Source organism: Emydura macquarii, unplaced genomic scaffold (assembly GCF_026122565.2).
Source record: "Emydura macquarii macquarii isolate MOO-44397 ecotype Brisbane River unplaced genomic scaffold, CSIRO-AGI_Emac_v2 contig_1254, whole genome shotgun sequence".
Taxonomy (NCBI): domain Eukaryota; kingdom Metazoa; phylum Chordata; order Testudines; family Chelidae; genus Emydura; species Emydura macquarii.
Window position 1 is genome coordinate 3,202,827 of NW_027131391.1, and position 22,165 is coordinate 3,224,991.

At 39.1% G+C, this 22,165-nt stretch overlaps 1 protein-coding gene across 6 annotated transcripts in view; it reads right to left on the reverse strand.

The window, feature by feature from the left end:
• CCDC60 (coiled-coil domain containing 60) overlaps positions 1-22,165 on the reverse strand; it is a 138,696-nt gene that overhangs the window by 9,586 nt on the left and 106,945 nt on the right. For 5 of the 6 annotated variants that reach the window (XR_010920230.1, XM_067550288.1, XM_067550289.1 and 2 more), the window contains 10 exons: positions 20,748-20,870; positions 17,692-17,796; positions 16,109-16,199; positions 13,823-14,081; positions 8,570-8,657; positions 7,239-7,325; positions 4,614-4,706; positions 4,136-4,225; positions 3,149-3,271; positions 1,642-1,773 (listed from right to left, as the gene is read on the reverse strand). Coding sequence is in view for 4 of the 6 variants with exons in the window: in XM_067550288.1 (XP_067406389.1) it covers positions 1,642-1,773; positions 3,149-3,271; positions 4,136-4,225; positions 4,614-4,706; positions 7,239-7,325; positions 8,570-8,657; positions 13,823-14,081; positions 16,109-16,199; positions 17,692-17,796; positions 20,748-20,870 (1,191 nt within the window). In the remaining 2 variants the exon portion in view is untranslated. Of the gene's footprint in view, positions 1-1,641; positions 1,785-3,148; positions 3,272-4,135; positions 4,226-4,613; positions 4,707-7,238; positions 7,326-8,569; positions 8,658-13,822; positions 14,082-16,108; positions 16,200-17,691; positions 17,797-20,747; positions 20,871-22,165 lie in introns of all 6 variants that reach the window. The other variant, XR_010920231.1, reaches the window with a different exon arrangement.

A 22,165-nucleotide genomic window follows, 5' to 3' on the forward strand; every position in this document is an offset into this window, starting at 1 on the left:
CCCCAGCACCTCTTTCATTGCAAATTAATGCACTGTAAACCAGTAAAGTGAAATTGGCAAAAGCCCCCTAGTGTGGACACAGTCTTGTTTGTATAAAAGTGCTTAAATCAGTACAGCTTATGTTGGCTGCCTCAGTATAAGCACAACGAGGGCTTGTCTACACTACCAAGCTAGGCAGGTAGCTATCCCAGCAGAGCCCCATAGTGGAGATGCAGCAAAAGAAGTTCTGCCCACACAGTGACATCATTTCTCCGAATGACACTAGCTAAGCTGACAGGCGCACTCCACACCAGGGGTTTTGCTTGCGTAGCTACGCTGACTAGGTTTGATTTTTTTTACATTCCTAGCCAATGTAGCTCTGCCAGCAAAACTCTGTAGTGTAGCTCAGGCTTTTTACGGGTATAAACTGCACCTACACTAAAGCTTTTACTGGCCTAGCTATATTGCTTAAAAAATAAATCAGCCCCTCCCCACCCATAGGTCTAAGTGTAAGTATTTAAGTGTAGACTAGGACCTAGTGTGTACGCAGTTATATCGGTATAAAGGTGCTTTACACCAGGACAGCTATTCTTGTATGGGAAGGGGAGTAACTATACTGTTATAAGGCTTCTTTATAACTACATCCACACTAGGCTTGTACAGATACAATTATAGCAATAAAAAAAAAATCACCTCCCTGACTGACCGCTATAGTGGTACAGTTCTGAAGCTTAGACCAGGCCTTAGATCTGGGAGGGAGGTGGAGCGAGTATGCTCTACAATTAAAAATGCAGCTTTTCTAAATAAACCAACGTTCACTTTTAACTTACTCTAAGTTAGGGTCAGTTGCGAAAAAGCATCTGGAATGTAGACTCTCAGGTACTGACATACAAAATCCTCCACAACTTTACTTCACTTGATTTACTAAGTGAAGACTGAAACAAGATTCCTATTTTCTGTGCTGTGTGATATAGCTAATCTAATTCACACCATCAAAGGCTGGATCTCTGCAGGAGTGCTTTATTGAGAGGTGCCTGGTTAGCTTGTGGTGATGATGCCATGTTCCCCTGGTAGGGATGCAGTTGATATCTGTGTAACGTTTATAAACACTAACAGTGAAACATTTTTCAACCACGTGTGATGGACAGACAGCTGGAGCCAAAGTCCTCTCCATCATCAACATTGCTAATAGGAACACAATTTTTCATTTTCAACAACACATTATGTATGGATCAATGTACACTTAGATATGCCTTTCATCCTACAGATACCAAAGTATTTTGCAATCTTATATTTGTTTTTTATTGTATTATTTGTTTTGCATCCTATAAGGCCGTATGCTGGAGATGGAGAGGAAATGCAGTGTTGTCTGGAGGCATCAGACCTTTCAAAAAAAGGGAAGAGGCTTCTTATAACCTCTCTCCTCTTATCTTCACCAAGCAGATTTACAACACAAGGTGAAATCTGGTCCTGGATATCATTGTTGCATCTTCATTTATACAGTGTTTACAAGGGCTCTAAAACCAAGCCTTACTGGGCTTACTGGTTTAAAATAAGACTTTCTTTTGGTTTTACAAAGGCAAAAAAAAGTCTGAAAATAAAAAAGAGCTTTTGGTTCTAGAGGAAATGCTTTGGGAGTGTGCTTAGCTCTTCCTTTCTTACCAGTTCCGTTCATCTTCATCATGTTCTCTTTCAGCTCTCAGGCCACACTGTCTCATTCTTTCTAGGTCTCTCTCAAAATACGTAATGCTTTTTAAAGATTGGTATTTCTGAGAACTCTTCTCTTCCCGCCTCCTACAAATAAGCTTAAAAAATTAAAACTGTATATTTTAAAAACAAACATTCTGATTGAACATGAACTGGGAAGATACCTAGGATGGTGGAAGGCAATGAGATGAGTCCCCAATAACATTAGTGTTGGTACGGTATGACTCAGCCAATAGAGGACCACCTACTGAATTACCATCACTAATTCCTGTCACGCCCAGGTGATCCTCAGAGACCTCTCATCCAAATACTGATCAACATTGCCCATGCTTGTGAGATTTTATAGGTTCATAGCAAAGGTGGAATGGGTTCAGATAATTAGGATAGGGTCTGATTTGTTCTTTTACCCTGAAGGATCCAGGAATCAGTCAATTCTTCATGCAGTCATAATGGGTGCTTAGGGGGAGGAGACAGAGAAAACACTTTGGGAATCTGGAGGGGACCAAACATACCAGTACAGGCGTGAGTGTAAGAGTGGGGAGACAGGAGGAGAAACTGGGGATACTGCCCTTTAAAATAACTATGTGAAAAGAGATCTGAGGTCTCTTATTTTCTATGCCTATAGAGCTCAGACGACTGACAGGTGAAACATTTCAGTCCAGAGGAAAGGATGACATATGCTGGCTGATCAATGGACCAGAATTGAAGCTGGCATGGGAAAAGGCTTCTCACTTGTTCTCTGCATGAGACAGAAGGCTGCAGTTATAGCCACTGGAATAGCTCAGTAATGTGAAAGGACAACATAGTGATCTACACAACGATAGTAGATGACCCTACAGATCATGTGTGGATTAGCTGTAATGTGGGGTGACTGAATAGCCACTTTTTGGGAGAATAGGGGTTACAGCTTCAAAAGTAAATAAATCCAGTGTTGTTTAACAGAACCGCACTCCAAATATACTGTGCTATACAGAGTTGGATTTTTGGATCAAGCGTTAGACTGGAATTTGAAACCTTAGCAGCAGTTTCTGAGAGGTTTATATAACAAACTAGGAAGGCTGTCTTAAGCATGGAAAACATGAATTAAAGATATATTGTTGAACACCAATGAGTCCAATTAGAACCAACTGGCTAAAGAAGACAACAGGCTCTGAAGTTTGGGGCAACTTTTCCCCAGTGTCTGTAACTTACATATGTAAAGGTAAATATTTGGTGCAATGTCTTTAGCAGTCATGCAGATAAATCTCATCACAGTGGCTTGAATATTTGGCCCATCATGTACATCTTTGCATGAGTACCCATAAAATCAGCTAGTCATATACTCCATATGCCATTTCTCAGGTGCCACTTCACTGAAGTCAGCAGACCCATCTTTAAAAGGTTTGAGGACACGTCCTAAGTACGTTACAGATGTGAGGCATGCAGTGCTTTGACAGCATAGAGCAAGCATTCAATTTTTTACCGTTCAAGGATCTCCAGGTTGTCATGCAAACAAAAAGCTGCTTCTTCAGCTACCGCAGAGAACTTCTGTCTCATCTCAGCACATAAATTATATTTACTCTGAATGAAATAGCTGGCATGGCAGCTGTAGGTGAAAGCACACAAACATCATGAGTTGTTAATTTCTGTGAAACGGTGCTGGGCTGCTCAGAACACAGAGCTTTCTAAAATGATGTGAAATGAAAGCCTCAGCTCTCAGTTAAGACATTCCTGGTCATAAACATGCAAATTAAGGAGTACAGAGCTTGGTTGAGAACCAAACAAGTACTAAAACAAAATATGGTCTGCAAATATTCATTTGAATAAAAAAAAATATTTTGAGCACATCCACAACCTTTTAGCATTTACCCTTCTGGTGATAACAAAGTGCTTGGAGATTTACTAGTGAGAATATTCACAAAAATGAATTGTTAGATTGAATTCTTAAATATTCATGGATAGCAAATTTTTAGTTGCATATTCATTTGAAAAATTAATAATTTGCAGTGTATTGGTTTGTTACAGAAATCATCCCAAACAGGGAACAGAAACAAACTACATGAAATATACATAAAGAGCAGACTGCAAACTGCAAACAATACCAGACACTGTGAAGTGGACAAAGAGCCTCTCTGATAATAGAGGTTTATGATCTCACACTGTTTCATATAATCTGCAATTGATCAGGTTTAATTAGGCTTTTTTTTGCCCAGCAGTGGAATTAAATACAGAAGGGTAAACAATTAAGGCAAAATCCATAGATTTGGCTTCACAACTCACATTAATGTACGTGGGAATCATCTGACAAAATCCACATGGTACTGCACTGAAACCGAGCAGTTTCTGTGTCAGATAGAACCTATACTCTAGCAGGATTTCACCAATTCACTGTGTGCCCTTAAAATACCACAGGTACAGTTTGTTTCCACATGTACGCTACTCACGAGCATGGCATGCAGCATGCTACTACCTTTTAGGCCTCTTTATGTGCTTTGTGCTCTCCTCCTCCTTAAAGGTTGCTGTAGTTGTTTTATCTTCCCTCAGAGTCACAGACAGTGAACTGCAGGAAAAAACAAATCCCTTCAGATAGTTCAGTATGCCTTACGAACCCAGACATTGTCTCCAGGGTAGACAGTTTCTGAGATAATAAACAGCTATAATGTCTGGGAAATTTGTTTTTAAAGTGAACATCAACATTTAGGAGCACTTCTCTCAGTTATGTTAGTAGAAAACCCAAGGCAAATCCCCATGCACTGTATTGAAAATATAATATAAAATATACAGCAAATCAGTAACCGTCAGAAAGCAGGATTTCATCAACTAACCATTCTCTTACAGCAATAAGATGCTATCTGTCATTTGCATGCTATATTCTTTCCAAATGTGAAGTTGATGGCATGGAGCATATGCTATATGCAACATGCCTAGGTTTCTGTAATTACTCCTACCTTTTAGGCCTCTGTTCCAGTGATGTTACGCTCTCTTGGTACTTGAAGGATGTTGTGTTTACTCTGTCATCCTTCAGAGTCACCAATAGTGAACTGCAAGACAAGACAAGACAAGGTCCTTAAAATTGTACGAAGTATGCCTTCTCCAGCATATGAAGCCTCCTGCTGGCACTGATGAATTGCTCCCAATATGACAGACTTATTCAGAGCCATCCAGAGGTAAGATTTATACTTAATGTTTCTCTCCCCTTTAACTCAGCCCAAGGGGAAAAAATTGCAGTAAATATCAGATTAATATGTGCCTTGCGTTTTTCGATTCTAAAGTGGGGAACCCACCACAGAACTCAGGACTGGCTACAGAAACTGGAGCAAACTGAGTCACTGAATCAGATTCAGGGAAGGGCTGGGACATCACAGGCCCTCTTCTTTTCTGGTTTAATGACAGCAATAGGTCTATACAGAGGCCCAGTGGTGGTATGCTGCCTCTTGCTTTTGCAGTGACAGGAGGGGAGGAAGATGGCAGCTTGATCTTTCTTCTCTGTTAGTCAATCCAAAGGGAGAGAGTTGGAAAACTGATGGCATGTTGTTCCTCCTACCACTGACAAATTCACATTACATGTCACAGATTCCATGAGAACCGAACTCAAAAATGAGCTTGGAGATGCTATATAGATGTACACGTTCTGCCTGTAACGGAATTATGGCCAAAAAGGAGTTATTGAATGAATATCTAATTAACCCAATAGATTAACCTGGGTTTGAGTAAGTCTCAAGTAGAAGCCCCCATTATCTAGTTCCTAGATGAGACACAGCGTAATGACATAAGCAGTGTAACTGAGCTGGCAGACAGTTACTTAAACAGCCCTTAAGCAACCACTTTACCAGTGCAATTATAATAGATAGGCCCAAACTGCTTCCGGTTCAGACCACTGCCTTTCAATTTTAGAGGCAAGTTCAACACAATAATTATTGTTAATGAAGTGTGAGAAATAATTCTCTACACAACATACTGGCCTATTGGATGGGAGGAATCAGTAGATGTGATAGATCTTGATTTCAGTAAAGCTTTTGACACAGTCCCACATGACAGTCTCATAAGCAAACTAAGGCAATGTGGTCTAGATTAAATTACTATCAGGGGGGTGCACATTTTGTTGAAAGACCATACTCAAGGAATAATTACTAGTGGTTCACTGTCAGACTGAGAGGGCATATCTTGTGAGGTCCCACGGGGATCAGTCCTGGTTCTGGTACTAGTCAATATTTTCATTAATGACTTGGATAGCGGAGTGGAGTGTATGCTTACAGAATCTGAAGATGACAACAAGCTAGGAGGGGTCGCAAGCACTTTGGAGGACAAGGTTAGAATTCAAAAGGATCTTGACAAATTGGAGAACTGGTCTGAATTCAACAACATGAAATTTAGTAAGATAAGTGCAAAGCACTACATTTAGAAAGAAAAAATATCAAATGCACAACTTCAAAATGGGGAATAATAGGCTAGGCAGTAGTACTTCTGAAAAGGATCTGGGGGTTATAGAGGATCACAAATTGAATACGAGTTAACAATGTAATGCAGTTGTGAAAAAGGCTAATATTCTGGGGTGTATAACAGCAGTGTCGCATATAAGACATGGGAGGTAACTGTGCGGCTCTACTTGGTACTTGGAGTACTGTCTCCAATTCCGGATGCCACACTTTAGGAAAATTGGAGAAACTTCAGAGAAGAGCAATAAAAATGATAAAAGGTTTAGAAAACCTGATCTATGGAGGAAAGGTTAAAAAAAACTGGGCATGTGTAGTTTTGAGAAAAGAAGCCTGAGGTGTGGGGGACTGATGATAATCTTCAAATATGCTTAGGGCTGTTCTAAAGATGATGGTGATCAATTGTTCCGCACGTCCACTGAAGGTAGGACAAAAAGTAATGGGCTTAATCTGCTGGAAGGGAGATTTAGGTTAGATATTAGAAAAAACTTTCTAACTATTGCGGTATTTAAGTTCTGGAATAGGATTCCCAGGGAGGTGGTCGAGTCCCATCATTGGAGGTTTTTAAGAACAGGTTGGACAAACAGCTGTCAGGGATGGGTTAGTTTTACTTGGTTCTGCCTCAGTACAAGGGGCTGGACTTGATTTTTCAAGATCCCTTCCAGCCCTACATTTTAATGATTCTATATACCTGAATAATTGAGAGCAGATCAGTGCTATTCCTTGTACCATTCTTTCCTCATAAGGTCTTAGCATCACACTCCCAGTGCTGGCAAATTGTGGTAGACATTCTCTGATAATAAATGAATATTAGTCCACACAGTTTTAGCTGGCCTGAAAGTGGAGAGGTTAAATCAGATTTCATTTTGTTTACCAGTGAATGTAAACACACAAAGATGCATTTTTTAATTACAGTGATTTAGCTGCATGGCTCCTATTAAAGTTATTGTGAGCCATAAAGCAAAATCCCAATGCTCTATATTGGGGATACATAATCCAGCTTCTCCAATCCCGTCTCTTACAGCAGGACCAAGCTGCGTGTAGTTCATGCATGTGACTTCTTGAGCCATTTTCCACTGGTGAAGATGACTGCGTATTTCACACTACATGTCACATTTATTCCTTTTTAAATGTTCCTACCTTTTAGGTCTCTGTCCCAGTATGCTCTCTTGGTCCTTAAAGGCTGTTAGGCTTGTTCTCTCATTCCTTTGATATACTGGTGGTGAACTGTGAGGGAAGACAATGTCCTTGAAACTGTTCAGCACATGAGCATTGTTGCTGGAGCTGATTGTCAGCTCTTAAGAGGAGAGAGACACATGACTTCTTGCAGAGTTTAGGGGTCTCTTAACCCAAAGATGTGTGAGTCAGATCCTCAGATGGTTTGAATCGGTGTAGCTCTGATGACTTCAATGGAGCTATTCCAAGTTACACCAGCTGAGGGTCTGGCCCCTGTGTATTTACAAACAGTGGTAGACAGAAAAACACTTGAAAATTAACATGGATAAATAATCCACAACAACCAGGAAATTCATAGATTCCAGTTCTGAGTTGCAGAAATCACAGCACCTATAGCACAGCCTTGTCAAGTCTATGCCCTTCTAACTGAGTCTCAAAACTATTAATGGTAGCATTAGGACAGAGTTTAAATGTGGTTTATGCTGTTGTACCTCTCTCTTTACTTGTTAGTCTCTTGCTGACCAATGATCTGCCACTGACTTCAGTGGCATTGCATGTCTATAAGTGACAGTAATATTAGGCACTATTTTTTGGAAACTGTTCAATTTGAGGTTAATTGAAGTGGCCCTAAATCTTCAATACCATGAGGAGAACGAATAAAATTGATCTGAACTAATGGCTTACTCTAGTGAAAATTTCTAAAACCTGGGGATAACTGCAGAATGTATTTAATAGAAGTTCCATTAGAAATGTTATGGGGGAAGTCTGTGGAAAATTGTAACAGCATAAACAATTCTATAGACATTAAGAAGAAAATGATCTCTTTTTGTCTAAAGTTGCTGTAGATGATTTATACAGGAATTGTATGAAATGTTTTCTTGTAAGGTAAGGATTCATTGAGTGTCCATCTGGAAAATAAATATTTATTATGCACAGTAAAATAGGCCATTCAGTCACCTACATTGACATTTCTCTATGTCCTTTAAATTTACTGAATGTTGAATTCAATCAGCAACTACTCTGGGCAGGTCTCCCATTGATATAATTACTCCACCTCCATGAGTGGCAGAAGCTATGTTGGTGGGACAGCATCTCCCGCCGACACAGCACCAGTTACTATAACTTGCGTTACTCGGGGGGCGGGGGGGGGGTATCTTTTTCATATCCCTGAGCGATGTAAGTTAAATCGACTTAAGCGGTAGTGTAGACCTGCCCTCTGAAAAAAGAGCACAGTGCAAGTGCTGTTATAGTAAGCTGCCTTTCTTAGGTTTGTAGAATCTAATCAGGTAACATACCTGTGCAATCTGGTCTTCTTACTAATATCTTCTGAACTGAAATTCTTGGCCACATCTTCATATATAGTCTGGAGTAACTTCTGTAGATCTAATAAAAACAAACAAGTTCATAAAAATGTACCCACTGGATCTTGCACTCCTCCTCCTCTTTACAAAGGAATGCTGCATACACTGGCCTCATGTTTTGATTCTGATAAGTGATTTTGGTTGCCCAACTTTAGACACCTTAAAAGGGCCTGCTTTTCACAGGGAGGATGCTCAGCACTTCCTTTAAGGTGTCTCAGAAATTGAAATATACCAAACCACTAGTCTCTGCTGGAAATGTAAGTCCCTGTTCTTTAGCTCTGAAATAAATACCAAATAAGAAGTTAGCAAACTTCTTTAATGTTTATCAAAAATTATTGTGTAGGAATTAGAAAAGTAGGCAACTTTTAACAAACCGTACCAAAGATCAACATCAAATTCCTATGCTCATGCTATTAGCATTCTAAGAGCATATTTGTAAATGTCAAAACTTAATCTATTGTATCATTATGTCTTTCTTTAAAATGAAATATGGAATTTAACATCCGATGAGATATATATCCTTACCATGATGCATTTAAAGCAAATAGTTTATCCACAACAAGTCATTGTTTGGTCATATCTGCTGCCCAACCATCACCCATCTTTTTTCTTTCTTTCTGCTGATCTCTGCTTCCATTAATACTTCCTTTATTGCTTTCTTTCCATTGTGATTGTGTGCTCTCATGCTTTCCTGTACCTTGAATAGTCCCTCTCCCCCTGAGTGCCAAATGAACTCACTGTTCTCCTTCAAATTCTTCCCCAAAACTCACTTCTTTTGAGGATCTTACCACAACTGATCTACTTCTGCTTTGGTGCCCAACTACTAAAAACAAAAAAACCATCAAAAGAAATACAATAAGATAATCAGTACAGTGCTTTCCCCACAGCCATATTCCCTCTCCTCGTTCCCTAAAACACCATCTGCCACAGTCTATTGCTATTAGTCATTGTATTATCTATATCATTTTGAACTGATCCTGCAAGGTAGTGAATGTGTCCTAGGAGATGCTAAGTGATCTCCACTGGGAACTGAGGGTTATAGCTTCTTGCAGGAGGCCAGCAGCCCCTTGAAGTTACAAGTCAATTAACTGTATGTTCCTCAACATAGGGACATTTTCTTAAACCTCAGTAAAGCACTATGCATAAACAAGTAGGGTGGTAATATAAATGACTACTACTACTAAATAATAAATACCTATTCAAATATTGCAGAGGAGGTTACAGAATGCAGACATGGCCTTAATCTGTTGTCAATGAAACCCTAATTGACCAAGGTCCTATGTGCATATTTAGGCATCTAAATAAGTGGTCTGATTTTTAAGAGTGCTAAGTACCCAGGCAGGAGGTTCTGAGTTCTAATTCTGATTCATTCAATTACTAACTCTCACTATGACCTTGCACAAGTCACTTAAGTTATGTCTATATGGCAAAAAAAAGCCTCATGGCAGCAAGTCTCAGAGCCTGAGTCTACAGACTCAGACTTGCAGTACAGCGTTCAGATTCAAGATGAAGATCAGGTTCTGAAACCCACCTTCCCTCGGCTTCAGAGCCTGAGCTCTATCCTGAGCCTTGGAGTATGTCTACACTGCAATCAGGGGAGAGAGGGTGATTACAGCACATGTAGGCACTTCTGATCTAGCTTTACTCTAGCTAGTCTGAATATCAATAGCAGTGAAACCCTGGCAACATGGGCTTTAGTGCAAACTGTACAAGCCTGCCCAGGTCCCTGGGCATGTACTCATGTTCCTTGCTGCACTGAAGCCTGTGCTGTTGCCCGTGCTGTTGCTGAGCTAGCTAGATCAAAAGCCAGCTCGGGTATGTGTATGTATGCTGCAATCAGCCCTCCAACAGTAGTGTAGACATTCCCTTCATGTCTGATCCTACAAGATGCTGAGCACCAGCACACCTATTAAAGACAAGGGGAGTGAAGGGCAATGCATATCTGGCAGGATGTGCTCACTATTTTGTGGGATTGGAGCCTCAGCTACTCTATCTCAGTTCCCCCATCTGAAGAATAGCGATAATAATATTTAGCTTGTACATCTTCAGAGCACTTTAGAAATATTAATCCTCATAGCACTGTGGCGAATTAGCTAAGTATAATTAGAAAAGGGTTGGCCTTGTAGTTAGGATGCTGGCTTGTGACTCAGGAGATCTGGGTTGAGATCACAGGTCTGCCACAGATATCCGGTATGAGCCTGGAAAAGATCCTGTAATTCTGGGCCTCCACTGCACATCTGTGAAATGGAGTTAATGATACTCAGCTACCTCACAGGGGCCTAAGGAGGATAAATCCATGTATGTATGTGAGAGGCTCAGCTACTACAGTGATCAACACCACAGGAAAGTCTAAAATTAGAGTGTAAGCTTTACAATGAAGATCCCTTGTGCAAATATGTATCAACTTCTCTTTCAAATTTATGTCTAAGACTGGGAACTGCAACGCCAAATTATTGGTTAAAGAAGCAGAAATCTTGTTAGTATTTAATATTTCAGATACAGTCCAACGTATTTTTTTTATCAATATGAAGTAAACATCTGTCATTGGAAATGATTTTCACAAATAATTCATTATGCAGAAAACCATTAAAAATTAGGCTTATATTTAGTGCTGTGTTATTCAAAACAGAGATCATACAGACAGAATACATCAAACAAGTTTTTAGACATGGCAAAGAAAGCAAGCTTGAAATGATAATCTGTTTTTGTAAAACCTTTGACAAATCAGAGGGAGATTGAATGATAAATTAGACAACCTCAGAACTGACCTGCTTGTTATACCACAGCTGTGAGGATGACAGCTTCCAGGTCTGACTTGTCAACATGATGTGACTTACAGAGCCTTTGGATAAATGTAGTTCCTCACCTAGCCAGTGATGCTAGAAATCAAACTTGTGGAAGCAGGTTCGATACAGTAGCGGTCACAAAACAATACAGACTAAATTATAGCTGTGTAAATGACTCCATATTAAATTATAAATTCAATCCTGAAGCAAAATAAAAACCCTCTGTAAGAATCATGTTCAAATTTATCTGCAGATTAGTTGCCCAATGCAATATATTTCTCACATGTTTTCCAATAAACATGTGTCATCTCAATGGTACTTCTGTGTGAATTATAGGGAGCCTCATGAGCTGTTTAAGCAATCAGCTACAGGGCAGCTGAGCTGTTCTAATCCAGTTCCTGATCTGGCTTGAAGCATTTTATAGTCACAGCCTTGTGTTTAACGTGATTTGATAGCTACAGAATTCACCACAGAATCGATCCACTGTTATAGTGTTGTCCTGCAGAAAGTTCTTTTTTTGTTTGGGGTTTTTTTTTTTTTTTTTGGGGGTTTAGTTTCCAGTGGTTTTAGTTGTAAAGAATAGCTTCAGTTCACATTTTGAAAGTGAACTGAATGCTGTCATTTTGAGTAGCAAACAGATCATCTGAGGTGTCAACCATCCCCATTCATCTCAGTGGAACATTACCTCAGAAGCCTAACAATGGCATTGAAAATATCAGTTTGTATGATAATTTTAGAGGACAAACTAAGCTAATATCTGTGCTAAATATTGGAGCAGCGATCATTTGAATGGCTGGGTGCTGTCAAGAATAACTAAACTAGGAGATTAAAACTTCCTATCATCTCCACTGTTGGTCATAAGAAGGAAGGAAAGCGAAGACACAGATCTTCCTCACTGCCAAAAGCCTCAATTGCATCCTGAATATGAAAAACCCAAGCCTTCTCTCATACTTCCTTGGTGTATAAAATCTATGTCCTGCACCCAGGAGCATAAAGTAAACTGAATGTAATGTCAGGATAATTAACATCAAGAACACTAAGGATTGCATTATTTATCTGCAGAGATCATTTGGTAAAAACAACAACAAAAAAACCCATTTACAAAAATTTATTTAAGCTGATGCAGAATTTCCTTTTTGCCTCTAAACACAATACCTGAGTGCTGCAGAGATTAGGATTATTTTGGCACAGAGTACACTGGGCATTGTCTATAATTCACAAAATAATGTGTTCAATTTATTTTGCTTTCTATAAGAAGTAGTGCAGTCCAGTGAGCAGGGTTCTGGCCTGGGAGTCAGGACATCTGGGTTCTATTCGCCTTTCTGCCACTGACTTGTTGGGAAAGTCACTTCATTTCTCAGTGCTTGCGTTTCCCCACCCAGCCTTTTGTTTGCCTTATTTTGTAAACTCTTTGGGATACGGATTGTCTTATACTGTCTGTTTGTACAGCATCAAGCACAATGGGCCCTCAATCTTGTTTAAAACCTCTAGATGTTATAGTAATACAAATAAATAATATTAATACATGAGTAACATGTACATTTGTATACAATCCCAAATTAAATAAATACACATGTAGTCCCACTGCCCCATGAGGAATTAGAGCACATGAGCTGGTTGTTAGAGAGTTGTTCTGCTTTTGAGAGACATCTTCTATTGAAAATTGCAGAGTTGTGGATTGTCTGCCATCTGAATAATCTGACTGGATGAACAATGGCAAATCCATAGCAATTTTTTAATAATGGTTTCAAATTGTTTCATCATAAAAAGGACTATAGAAAAGAAATCATACTATGATCTTCTGCCATACTCCCCTCTCCTGGTCACTTTGGGCAAAGCACTTTTTCCTTATAGTGCAACTGGGAAGATTAAACTTTTGATGCTGTAAATCAGGTTTTCTTGATGTATTAGTCCTTGGTAATAGGATGTCCAAACTTACTGGCACCTAAAGTGTATCTGAACTGAGAACTGGACATGATCTAGCAAATCAAACCCAATTCCTCCAAAATTATTAATCTTCAAAAACGAAGAAGGAGGAATATGTAGATGAATAAAACAAACTGAATTACTGGTAAATAATATTCTCCTGTAGTAAATCAGCACAAAAGAAGCACCTGGATATAATAATACCATGAATTTTGTAGTGCCATCCATCTGAGGATACCAAAACATTTTACAAACATTAATTAAATAAGCCTCTTAAATACCTCATCTGTGATTATGCTTTATTTCTCCCATTTTGCAGATAGGCAGGAGGAGGAATGGAGAGATTAAGTGACCTGCTCAAAGTCATACAACCTACATACAAAGATAGCCAGAAGTATCTTTAAGAAAAATATCTTCTTGGTAACTGTGGGAACAAATAGATTTGTTACTGTTCAATCAACTAAAGGCAACTTACAGTGAGAAACGGGCTCTTCATCCTCTTTGGTTTGTCTGCTCTGTACTGACTCACTGTCTTCATATTCCTTGGTAACATCGATTGGAGCTGTATTCACATTGGCATAGTCTTCAGAGCTCGGGACTAGGGAACTTATGCTGCCCAGGGGAGTTCGACTATGGGGAGATGACAGACCACTAAGTCGAGAGACGCTTATGATCGATGTTCTCTTGTTTGTCTTCCTGCTAAGCTGACTACGTGGTGTTTTCTGGCAGGATTTCTTACCCAGAAGGAAAAGAAAGGAGGATAATTTCTATAACAATGTTTGACAGGGATGGTGCACTGTATTTCCATATCTAATGCCAATCTTGGATTCCTCTGGGCTTTTTTGTGCCCCCCAGATTTTCTGCAGTAAATTCAACAGGCTGGCCAAAGGGCTAAATTGGAAATCTCTTTCATTTTGTGTTCTTCCCTGCATCCTTCTCTGGCTTTCATGCCAAGTGGACCAGTATCATTTGCAAACAAGTAGCACTGCAGCTGCACAGAGTTTGGTAATAAAGAAATCCTCAACTTTCTCACCTCCAGGGAGAAAAAGGTCAAAGCTGTGGTTATAAATGTTCAAGCCTCCTCCTCTCCCACACCCAGGAAATTGATTTCCTGTGTCAAAAATATGAAAGCTCAGCAGACTGAAATCTGCATGCTTGATAATCAGAACAGAATGTATCACATGGCAAATACCCTGGAGGAATCCATATCTCAAAGATTTCATATCAAATATGAAAATCTACATTTAAATAATGTTAATGTAAATGACAACAGAGAAAAATTATGTCTAATTTAGGCTATAAGAAAAATAAAAGTCACAGCAACATGAGCGCAGGAAGGTACATCAACATCAGCATTCACTTTGGATTCCTTAATTCTTGATGTTTTGGGCCCTAAACTTTAAAGAACTACTGATCCCACATGGAAATCTGGAAAGCATCCTACTTAGAAACAATTATGTGAATATTGTAAGACTTGCTGATTCTCCTTTCTCCTCTCTTTTTTATTACTACAAAGGATATTTGCCAGGGGAAATTGTAAAGCCCAAAACTATAACAGGGTTCAAAAAAGAACTAGATTAGTTCATGGAGGACCCCATGCTCTCGTGTCCCTAACCTATGATTGTCAAAAGCTGGGAGCGGATGACAGAGGATAGATCACGCAACGATTGCCAGCTCTGTTCATTCCCTGTGAAGCATCTGACATTGGCCATTATTGGAAGACAGGACACTGGGTTAGATGGACCATTGGTATGGCACAGTATGGCTGCTCTTATGTTGAAACATGATCTTTGTCTTTTTAGAAGTTCAGCAACTCTTGCTACTGATTCCCCAAGTGAAGTCATAAACACATCATGTCTCCCGGTCTAATTCTTGGGCATTGTACTTCCTTTGTTTTCATGCAAATCTCCTCAGCAGTAGTAAATAAATAAAATAAATAAAATAATAAAAAAGAGGGAGGGAGAGCACTTGTCACTTCTTCAGAAACATGGGCTACCAGCAGAAAAGTATCAATGTTCTCCATAACATTTTTTGTAGTACACCCGATGTTGCCTTCAATAATGTCACTTCTCCTTAGTTAAAGATTTACATTTTCAATATTTTAAAAAGCCTTTCATATAAATGGCCCTATTTTCTCCTCCCCTTTCCTTGCCTCTAGATGCTGTATATGATTTCTATTTCTTGCATTGGCCTCAGCACTTAAATTTTGTTTTCCAATTTAAATTTTTACCTTTTAAATAAATAAAAAAAAAACCAAAAAAACTAATTGTTGGAGTTTGTCAGGATGGGGCCCTTAAAAACAAGCAAACAAGCAAGCAAGCAAGCAAGCAAACTGGAACTTGATCTTGCTTAATTCTTACTCACATGCCTTACAGTTGCCTACTTGTATGAGTACGGTTTACTCATTTGATTATTGGTAAGCAGGACTGCACTCCTAATTAATTAAACAAGGGGCAAGACACCTATATTTTCAGGGACTCGCATATATTTTTAGTAGTACATTTTCCTCAAGCAACATCACTAGTTACTATTCAGTCAAAGCCACAGATAATAGTCCTGTAATTGGCTAAATGTTGCTCTTTCTGTAATCCATTGTCAAACAGTATTTTTCATCAAAATCCAAAGAGCCACGTCTCATGAGGTCACAAGTTTCAAAGCATAAAAGATCAAATCAGGGAGTTGCATTAGAGAACAAAACAGAGAAAACAAATATTTTGAAAGTTGGACTAGCTGGTAAAGTAGAAGTAAGCAATGAAGTTACCTTTGAGTCCACGATAAAGTGCTCCCATCTATACCTTGCTGCCTTATCCTTATTGATTTTTTTAAATGTACTTTTACTGCCACCAGGGTCCCTAAGTGAAAAACAATTTAATGAGTTTTCCTTTTCCAGAATCTTGCTTTTATTATAAACAAGTTCTTTTTAGAAATGCAATAAATAGAGAATAAATGACAGCCAATCTTTGCTATGACATTTATCTTCACTTGTAAGGGAGGAGAGGGATAACTTACAAGTGTTATAGTCGTGAGTGAATCATAGTCACAAGTGAAGAGAAATGTTCAGAAATCTTAGCTATCATGTATTACAAACATACCATACATGCATTAGGCCAAATTCTGGTCTCAGTTATCTTTATGCACTCCCATTTCCAGAGAGTTTAAGGCAGTGCAGAATTTGGTCTAATGTTGTGTAGCTATATGGATGTAACTGACTGCAGATCTGGCCTATTACAGGTGGAGCTGGGAGTTCTGACTATACATGAAGTGCCTGAACTTTTCATTATAAAGATTCTATTCTCAGTTGCTTATAACTTTTGTCCATCTGGGCTGAGATTTTCCATGCCAAGTGCCTGCTTCAGACCAAATTTTGTTTTTAAAGTTTCAGTTAAAACATTTCAGCCATTTTTAAGAACAAGATTAGGGGAAAAGTATTGTTTTGACCATGTTAAAAATTCTTCCAATTGTTTCACTGAGAAGCTCTACTATCTCCAGACTTTGGAGCAAGGTATTAAAATTTGGCAAGGGGGAGGCCCCGATGTCTGCATGACAATTCTCCCAGATCTGGCCAAGTTATGAGACTTTGAAAAAGATCTCAATTCACACATGCTTCATAGAGACTCATTAGGATTTCTGAGCATTCAGGGAGAGAAACCAGAATAGTCTTGAAGAGCTCTGCCCGGCAGATAAAATAACATAATTTAATTAACTGCTTTATGGTTCTAACTAATGTCTGGATATACAATTAAGAAAGCTTCCTGAATAATATAAATATATTTTATTTCAATATTACTATGTCTATTGGCTGAAGATGTTGAAAAATTAAAACAGTATTTACTACTAATTGCACATTAAGTGAGACAGTAATAGTATAAATGTTCTGAAGTAATTTATCTTTTAAACTGCTCATCGATGCCACATCTAAGTGATGAAATAAAAATAGCTAGCAAATGTCACTTGATACAGGCTGCGTACTGCAATCACACCAGAGATAACATTCCAGTTGATTTCACTGGGACAGCCATGTAAGGCAGGCTGCAGAATTGGGACCTTCATAAATGCATGTAACATTTTTTAAAACTAAATTTGGCTTCAAAAGGTCAAGATCCTTTCTGCTAGTACTACAGCACATAACAACAGAGGGCCATGCTATGGCTGCTGATTTGTCCACAAAACTCATTGATTTAAAAAAGAAGTTCTGCGCACAATTTGATAACACAATATGGCCCAGAATTAGTAATAACATGTCACTTGAATAATTTTAACTTAAAAGCAAAGGGAGAGGAAAAATAACATTTAAAAGAAAAAAAATCTCATCTCATCAACGAATATTATGCAATGTGTATGTACTTTGGATTCCAGCAGGTTAAGACAGGTTTTAAGGAACAGTTGGGCTCTAAAGTCAAAGCATCCAAGAGCCAGTGTAGAGCACAAAGCTGTCGAAATAGGGGTTCGCTGTGAAAAAGGAAAAACAAACAACTGCTGTACTGCAAAGATGAAAGAAAGAACACTTAGGTCATTACATGCAGGCGATACCTGGCAAACAGTCAGGAACTAAATGACTGACAACAATAATCTTGGGAATAAACATAAAATAGGTTAACAGTATATCTTGGATCATGCCTTCTGTAAACAACTTCATGTTGGTTAGCCAGTGCACCCTGGGTGATTTTTCCACATCTGTTGGTGGCAAAGAGTAAATTATACAGCTGTATTTTGTGAAGGTGGTATCTTACACAGATCCAAATTCCTAGGTTTTTGTGCCTTTCTATGCATTCAGGAATCCTTACTTAAAGTTTCCAGATCGTGTTTACACTCACTTGAGTGACAGCAATGTGAAATCCTGGGGTGCATGTAAATATTGTGACTGAGACAACTCAAACTACGCAGTATAGCTGTAGCCGTATTGGTTCCAGCACATTAGAGAGACAAGGTGGGTGGGGTAATTTCTTTTATTGGACAACCTTGCATTTAGCTGTGATGCTGGGAATACCTTTCCAGATCTGAAGAGCTCTGTGTGGCTCAAAAGCTTGTCTCTCTCACTAACTGAAATTGGTCCAATAGAAGATGATAACTCATTCACCTTGTCTCTCTAACAACATCAAACTGTCAGTTTCTTATGACTGAGCCCCGAGGAGAGAAACCCAGCTAAAGGAGTGGAGGAAGATAGGTGTGAGTATGGGTCTGTGATGGACATTATTATTAGCGGTGGTTCAATCTCATAGGGTTTGAAGGTTTTCTATTGTATACACATGCATAAATTCAGGATCATATCCAAACTTTAATGAAATCTTCAATCTTTTGAGCCTAATCCATGCTCCCTTGCTATCACAATTTCTTCCCTATACTTGTGAAGAGGGATGCAACAGGTTTGAAAGTTGTCTTTGCTAGGTACAGATGCTGTAGACTTTCTTCTCAGCACTGGTATACTCTGGGGTCTTCCTGTTACTTATTCCCAATGCTTCTGATGGAAATGGGGATGGATTTAGCATCATCTGAATATGTGTGGAAAAGCTTAATAGTTGGGAGGTGTTAGGAGACTGAAGTAGGCAGCTGCAGAAATCAATTCAAACCGAACCTGCTGCACTAGGGCAAAGAAACAAAACGGAGCTCAACTGGGGCCACCACTCTCTCCCAGCTATCTCCAGACCCAGAACTATGCATGGGAGGCACTAAGCCCAGAGTAGCAGGAGCCATGCAGTGTCTACCCTATTCTAAGTCATGTGGCCTTTGGGAAAGAAACTACAGGGAGGGGTCAGCCAGAGACTGAAGTGGACACAAATGCTACAGAAAGCAGCTCAAGGAGGGACAGATTGATGCCAACAGCAAGCTTTCTGCAGTTTACATGCGGAACATCTCTCCCCTGTGTTGATTGGTTGTTTACTCTAATTCCTCCTGCCCACTCCCTCTGTCTTTCCATCTAGCTAATACTATAACTAAGCCCACTGAAAAGATTTAATTAACAAAACAAAAGTAAAAGTATCACAGAACTAACATTAGCCACCATCACAGTGGTCACTGTGCTTGTATGTTACATCTAGAGCTGGATGGAACATTTTTGACAATAGAATTTTTCATTAAAAAATGCTGTTTTGTCAAAGGTGAAATGTTTCATAGAAATGTATCAATGTTAAGAAAGTTTTGGATGGGACTGCCAGATCATTTTCAGAAAGGGAGATCTGAATCAAAATCCTGACCGTTGACACAATTTCATTTCATGAAGACATCTGAAATGGCTTGATTTTGTTCCAGTGTCGAACAAAATCAAATTTAAAACCTTGAAAGTTGTTGCAGAATTGTGGTGTTGTTCTCTAGTTCTATCCCTTTCCTCAATGCTCTGTCTGTCTTGTCTATTTGTAAGTAAACCCTTTGGGGCATGGACTGACTCTTGTACTATGTTCATATAATGCCAAGCACAATGGGACCTGTTCTTGGATGGCCTCTAGGCACTACCACGATAAACATGATTAATAATAAGTGAGCTGGTGGTATGGGAAAAGATTTGGCAGCAGAAAATGCCAGGGATTGGACGTTGTTCTGATGGGAACTGTATGGTGGTCAGCAACTAACCTGGGGGGTATTTAACAGGTATTACAAAAATCTGATTACTAGCTAGTGGAAAAAAATCTCCTATGTATGCACAGCTCTGACCGAAGTCAATGGGATCTGAGTGTGTGTATCTGAGGGCAAAACTTGGTCCTTGGGTGTTGGTACAAAACAATTGTGGCATATCAAATTTCTCAATGTCTCCTTTGCATTCTAGACTGCTCTGAACTTCTCTAGGAAATTGATGTGCAACCCTGATTCCTGAATGCACCATGTTTTGTGGTTATGAAACCTTTGCATGAGGCTTATTCTGTGAAGTGCTTAGTGTTTTCAGTTCCTATTGATTTTAATGGGAGTTGTGAGCATTCAACACCGACAATCATGTGAGTTTGGATTCAAAGTATGCTTTCTAAGACATTGTGAATTCACAGAAGCATATGTTTATACACTTAGTATGCACACATGCTCTCTTGTACATAAAATAATTTTTAGGTAGACAATCTAAACTTTTGAATTTGACAGCGTTTCTTTAAAATTAACCTAATCTTGAAATCTTCATCAAATAAAGTAAGAATTTGTAGGATCAGGGCTTGTGAGACAAATACTGCTTTTGATGTGTGTGCAGTACTTTCCCCAAAAGTCAATGGGAGTCACATGCATTCATCTAAGGATAGAATTTGGCCCTGTCGTAGGTAAAAATTTTGTCTATTTCATGAGCCACATATTTCTTTAATTCTAGTGTTCCTGAGCCATCAGGCAGATAGTGGCCTGAGGCACAGGTACTTTGGGTCTCATTTTACTTTGTATCCCTCTTATATGCTGTCAAGATGGGTGCATCCTAGATTTGCCTTAGAACATACGCATGTGATGCAGGTGGCTGTGGAACCAAAAGACTGTTGTAGACAGGGATGAAAGGTTGTATGACAGTCTTCTTTTTCTTCTTTGCTTTCTTCCTCAGCAGGGGACCTTCTGTTAAAAAGAAACTAAGGGAGGAGACAAAGATAAACATTAGAAGTGGAAGACACAGTATGTAGGGAACAACTGTGAGTGCCTAGCCTTATTTATATTACCCACGTCCATCCTTCCTCTTCCCTTCTTTTAAAAATAGTATGGTCTGTTCTGATCTGTCAAAACTTTGATTGCTACTACTGAACTCTGACTTAGGCATTTATAGTGAACTAATGCTCTTTTGGGCATCTAGGGTTATAAATATTTTCTTTACCGTGTTGTTGAGAAAAAAGTTTTTGAAACTGATTCTACCTTCCATTACACTGGGTTTATGCAAGTATAACTCCATTGACTTAGTGGAATTACATAGATGTAAAAGTAGTGTAATGCAGTAGAGAATCAGACCTCTTACTAGCATGTTGGCTCCTGGTAGGGTTGTCTCAGTCATATTAAGGGCTGAAGTTTCAAAAGTTGCCTCTAAATTCTGCACACCATTTTTCATGACAATGTACTGCATGCACAACAATACTAGAGATCAAATTGGCACTCATTTGAAAATTTGACTCTTATGTAGTCCGATGTAACAAACAAATTGAGCAGTAGCCATTTACAATTGTGCAAAGTGGGTATACAATGCTACTAAATCCGAATAGTAGCATTTTACACCCACTTTGCACAAATGTAAATAAATAGTTACATAATAAGCTAGATGGTGGAGAATCAGGCCCAGTAAACCTGGTGGGATGTTACAAGCTCACAAGTCAACTATATGCATGATACATACATCTATCTATCCCACACAAGACACAAAATTACTGTTAGCCATCTCACCTAGTGCTTGAGTAATACCAGCTCATAGATGAAGAGAAGTTTTTGGAGTCTAAATCCCAGCAAAAACGGAGGTCATGTTGATCAGCAGAAGAAAACACCAAAGAGTTTGCAGTTATGGGCAGTCTCCACTGACTGAAAATGCATACCCAGAAGAAGTTACTTTTGAAAATCCTCTTGGACTCCTCCCTGAACTGAACTTGCACAGAGCAGCATCCACAAGGAACTCCTTTTACCATCGATAGCTTGCTAGGATTCTGTGTCACGTCTTTGTTAACCAAGGCCAGTTTTGTTTTCATAGCCTCCTGGCTGGACTATAACAATGTAATCTATCTGGGTATGAAAGTTTCAGCCCTAAGGAAACTATAACCAGTACAGAATGTAGCAAGCATGACTCTGCAGCAATGTGGGTTTCTGCAAGCTCATCAAAACTTTCCTCTACTCACTATATTGACTCCCCATACAACAGCATGACAAATTCAAGTTCTTGGTCCTCATCTTC